General features: G+C 41.4%; 1 protein-coding gene across 10 annotated transcripts in view; it reads left to right on the forward strand.

Moving 5' to 3' along the window:
• tns2a (tensin 2a) overlaps positions 1-5790 on the forward strand; it is a 62664-nt gene that overhangs the window by 17500 nt on the left and 39374 nt on the right. For all 10 annotated transcript variants that reach the window (XM_032519759.1, XM_032519766.1, XM_032519761.1 and 7 more), the window contains 2 exons: positions 3157-3262; positions 4000-4037. In XM_032519759.1, coding sequence (XP_032375650.1) covers positions 3157-3262; positions 4000-4037 — 144 coding nt within the window. The remainder of the gene's footprint in view (positions 1-3156; positions 3263-3999; positions 4038-5790) is intronic.

Here is a 5790-nt window from a genome sequence, read left to right on the forward strand (position 1 = left end):
TTTCTGTTGGAGATGGTAAGTCCCTTTGGGGGGGGGGACTTTGGGCTTTTTCACTTTGTAAACCTATAACGTGCACAAAAAGATATACAACACGATAAAGGAAGGGGAAAAAAGCCAAAAAGCAAAATTTGAGCATTTTTAACGTTTGTCCTACTAAATTGATACTGTTTTCAAAGTAAAGAATGAACTTTGAACGTCAACAACTTTAAAAAAAATACATTTTCAAAAAGTAAAATAATGTTGAATATTTTTTTTAAGGGCAATTGTACTTTTACATCCGGTATTTGTTTAACAGCACAGTTTATCTGGCTATGGCTGTTGCAGAGATCAAACCTGCAGCCTTTTGGATAAAATCAGTGCTTACACTAACCACTTGGCTAACAGATCACGTTGTCTTTGAAACAGAAAAGCAGAACTCCAATTGTAATTGTATTTAACACAATTATCTCTTTCAGTATGCCTTTATTGGATAGCCAAAGAAGGGACAGGAAATGAGGGGCAAAAGACAGATGGGGGATGTCATGCAACAAAGACCCCCCTCCAGACGTTGCGGTTCATGGTCAGCGCCTTAACCCCCCCCCCGGGGGCCAGGAGGGCACCGCAACAAACAAACTGTTGTCAATTACATGAAATATAAAGTGGTTTCAACAGTGAAGCTTTACCATCCAGTCCTCCTCAACCAGAGTGTACTTATACTGGTGTCAATGTGAGGCCGTCTCCAGCATTCAGTAGCAGAGTGGTGTATCACTGTCTGACCACAATGGCATGTGGTTAGACTATATAGTGGCTTAATTGTGTCTGAAACAGGAAGAATGCTGCCAACCACTCATCTATGTGTTTATCTCTCAGCCCACATCACCACTGGGGTTTAGCTGACAGTAACTGGTTGCTTTTTTAAACTCACCGTGGGCCCTGTGTGTATACTCATACATGCCTACACACACAAGAATATTGCACACGTTCATATATGAGAATGAGGACAAGCTGTAGTCTGAATCTACAAACACACATGAAGAGTGTCAAAACGGAGCTAATGAGCAAAGCATACATGAGGTAGTTAACCCTCTGAGGACAGAAGACACACTGGCGAGTCCAAGCGATGACACTCCTTCTCCAAAAGCTATGTTACTAAATGTCATTTGATACATTTTATAATGCTATTTCATTCATATGTTACGCTACTTTTGTGAACCCAAGACTTTTGTTAACTCATTTCAAGCACCAAAAATAATTGAGTGGAGGTCTGTTTTCACAAGAGATTTGAGAAATTTCAAAAATAGTAACATTAACTTTGCACCTTTAGGGCCATATTATCTCTTCATACATTGCCCTGGAAAAAATTAAGGCATCGCTGTACTGAAAGTTGAGTTTGTTCTGAACGTTTTGATATGAGACCCATTGGTATCAGGTTATATGCAAATACCTTTTAAAAGGAGAATGGTCATGAATTGGTCATGATGCCAAGCAGTACTGGTTATGTTTAGAGTTCAGGAAAGGACGTAGGACCAAATCAAGGATAAATCAAAACAGGATTAAGATGAGAAAACATGAAACTTTAAAGTCCGTGTGGAGGTTTGTTGTTTTTACAGCAAGATAAGTACAGACAAGACTGGGCATATTGAGTCCAATAGAAACAAATGAAAACATAAGAAATAGATTCTTCCAAAAGTACTGACTACACAGTTTTTGGGAGGTACGCCAATCTACTGACCACACCATATTACATAACAGCCCACCACCAGCCCCTGAGCCCCCCCACCCGGTCCGCCTCCGCCATCCAGGGCACCGCGGCCATAGTACACTCGTACTAGAACAGGCCAACAGCCGCTTCACACGGCTGGCAGAGGGTGATGCCAGGCAGGCAGCTGTCCAAACACAGTCCGGCCCTTAGAACAGAATCAGAGCAGCAGGATAATGGAAACAAGTGTGTAAACAGCACCCTTTCTTTGTTACCAAGGAGGAAAAGCACACACAGACTAGAGGGGAACAAACAACCTTTATGTGTGCGTCAGGTTAATTAACCAAAGCTATAGAACCACGCACACTGAGAAACCTTTGCTCATTCATGATCACTTTCTCACACATCGCTGTTTTCATGTGGTGATGATGTCGAAGGTGTGTTTGCTCTCAGATGAGTGAACAGAGAAACACTTTCTGCTACAAATCCTGCTCTTTTGACTGGAAACCTGCCAGTTTCCAGAATAAGTGTGCTGCCGATCAGCATGACATTGCACATATTGTTCACATGCCCCCCCCCCCCCCCCCCCCCCCCCCATTACCACACACACTTATTTTCCTTCTCCCGTTATGTGTCCATGCAAGAAAAGAAATCCCATACTAAGCCCTGGTTTGTTCGTTCTCATGTTCTCAAAGCCTCCACGAGTCACGTCAGGCCCAGTCATTTTGTGTGTGATCCCATGTTGGAAACAAAGAGGCACTGGCCGGAATGGCTACCACACACACACACACACACACACACACACACACACACACACACTGTTGAAAGAAAAGTGATAAAATTCTTTTATTTTTGTTTTTCCTCCTTACTCTCTTTTTAAGAATTAGACCAACACATTTGCTCTTTTTCCTCTTTCCCATACCCACACACACACACACACACACACACACACACACACACACACACACACACACAGGATTATAGTGTGGTATGGGCGGGAACCACTAGGATTATTACTGGAAGACAGTTACACAACCAGAACAGAAGTTCAAGAGGCAAAGAGAGTAGAGAATGGATGTAGTCATAGTTGTGCACATACATACTACAGTATACTAAGCACCTTGATCCGTCTCTCACACACACACACACACACACACACACACACACACACACACACACACGTTAAAGCTGACATGTATAAGGTCCTATCATTATTACAGTCCACTAACTCACAAGCCATTACTTTGTTTTCTTAAAAAAAAATTGTGAAAAGAGTTGGGGATTGCCCAATTTCTTTGTGCTTCTTCTTCATATTTTGTCAGATGGAAGTGCATATAGGGTTAAACCAAATCATACTCAATCTAGGATTCGTGCATTGTTTCTCAGTGTAGGTAGCTCCACAGACTGCGTTAGCCACGTCTGGTCCTTAATTAAGTTGAATGTGAATCTAATTTTCCCATGTTTGTGTGTGAATGCAGGGGGGGAAGGGAGAGCCTCACGTCTTCAAGGAAAAAACCTTTAAGAAGAAGCGGCAGTGCAGCGTGTGCCGTCAGAACATCGACAACGTTGGCTCCTTCTGCAGAGGTAAATGTTCCAAGTGTTGTCGTCGTTATAGTTATAGTTTGGTCATTCACTAAGTGACTCTAAAGAGCCGGGCTAACATGGTAACCAATGTCATGACAGGTTAGAATGGCAGCAGGATGTGTCACATAGGAATGAATAAAGGGCAGCACCCACCAGCTGTGTCACGTAGCGTAGTGTCATTTCAACCCTGAAGCAACATTGGACAGTCCATTCTGACCGAAGAAGTACGGGTGCCAATTATGGGGAGAATATCCTGATGCGTCTACAGAGTGCTGCAGGATTGAGTCCTAAAGCAAAAAATATGTTTTAGTTCCCTCGTATTAAAATCAAGGGGGTTTTGGTTTGATGCTTGAAATAAGGCTCGTGGTTAAAATCCCATTGGCTTTTTGTTGAGGCAACCAGGGCAGTGCTAACCTCCAGGTTGGCCTTCAAAAATACTTCATTCCTGCGACTAACTGTTGAAAGCCCACGTGCAAATCCCAGTATGTGTTTTTTCCTTCAGGATGTAAGACATACAGTAAGGTAAAGAGATAACTATTATATAACTACTATTATATAGCAGGGGGATATCCATGCAACATGCAATAAAATCAAACAGAGATCAAAGTTCCGTAGACAAATAGTTCTTTTCTACTTTGTTTATCTTCTTACTTTATTAGTAGACTAAACTTGTACTATATACTATATCTTTTTGACGTCTTTCTCTTCTTCCCTCCCTGCTTTCTTGTTTCTCTTAGTTTGCAAGACAGCCACCCACAGGAAGTGTGAGGCCAAGGTAAGAATTCACTTTTACAGTTTCCACTTCTTCAGACTCCAAACAAAAAGAAGAATCAGTTGTGACAAAGTCAGGGGAAGTATTGAAAGTGCTAAAATCAGCTGGGACAGAGCATATGATTTCTTTATTTTCCACTGAACAGGTGATTACCATCCACCATAAAAGGTGTATTTACTGTCTTTGTGCATTTTCAATTTGCGCATAAAAAGACATTGGAAGTGGGAACAACGCTGGGAATTTAAAAAAAAAAGTTGAAACAATTACAAATGTTTTTTTTACACTTAGCTGAGGTTAAAAAGTTGATGTGTTGATATTACCAATGCGATGAAAGTGCCATGGAAACAGAAAACATTCATTTGCATAATGCCTTTTTTCTGTAAATTAGTTCAAATGTGCGCTACATTTAAAACCTGACTACTGTCATGTTTATCAGATGTGATAAAGGAAACTGTAAACTCCTTGGGGTTATGTGAACATAATGATGCCTAATGTGTAAAACATTAAGTAGACTGTGGTAACTTTGGGAAGGTTACATCTATGGTTTTGTCTTAAGAAGAACGGGATAAATATGAGAAAACTAAAGCATAACTGGAAAAGATAAGGCTACTTGTAAGACATAAAAGGCTTACATTATATAAATAAGCAAATGTGGTTTATATATGTCATATTTGTTGATTGAGTTGAATGTTTCCCATTCCAGTAAATCTTGACATAAGACCTAATTTCATTAAATGAATTCAAATCTCTACTTAGTAAATCAATCCATATTGATCACTGTAGGAATATGACCTAATTTTAAGTTGACAGTGTGAACACAACCTGCTCTGTAGCTTATTAAATGTGCAGTCATCATCAGCCATTACCATGACCATAATTTAAGGTCTTACCCAGTAGCCGAAACATTAATCTTGCTTAGTGGCTCAGATCCTTGTTCGTATATTAATGTTACTGCACTGGACTATAGGAATAACATGTTAATCCTTATCAAACTTGTTTAGAAGATAATCTTATGCCAGTGAGGTGTGAAAAGACGCATGACAGTGGCTCTGTGAGGGCAGAAGTCTCGAGATTTCTGCTGATGGGAATGCCGCTCAGTTGTATTCCTCGGAAAGAGCTGCAAGCCTCGCTCCAACCCCACACTGCTGCCTCTGTGAAAGGACCATTGATGGAGAGGATGGTGAAATGAATAGACAGAGGGATGCAGAGGGGGAGAATGCCAGCCGAGGCCAAGGTGAAGAAGAGGGGGTAGAGGCTGAGGCAGGGAGCCTTGGCAGGCCGAAGAGAGACAGCCAAGGGTGAAGGCATGTGGCAAAGACGAGCCTCATTCCTCTAGCCTCGCTCCATCCTCTGGTCTTTAATCTTTGGAGAGGAGAGCCCTGAGGACGCGTTCCGAAATGAAAGGATGGCTTTGAAATAGGGAGAATCTGGCACCTTTACTGTGGATGTCAAGTCATTACTGATGGGATATGTAGTCCGTTGAAGCATTCCCCAGTCTGTCTTTATTGACTGAGAAAACAAGTTCTTCTATTCGCAGAGCCCTGGCAGCTGTGCCTACTTATACCATAATGCATTGCTCGAGCAGCTTTGCTAAGCTCTGTTAGCTTTTTCGTAAACAAAATGAACTCACAAAAGTCAAGAAAAGAAATATTCTTTCACCTAAAACAGAAAAATACAACCGCGCATCTCCTGAGTTCCAGTTTGTCTCTGAACCAAGATGAGATTAATTACCAGGGCTGTAGTCAAGACCACCTTA

Source organism: Etheostoma spectabile, chromosome 7 (genome assembly GCF_008692095.1).
Source record: "Etheostoma spectabile isolate EspeVRDwgs_2016 chromosome 7, UIUC_Espe_1.0, whole genome shotgun sequence".
Classification (NCBI taxonomy): Eukaryota; Metazoa; Chordata; class Actinopteri; order Perciformes; family Percidae; genus Etheostoma; species Etheostoma spectabile.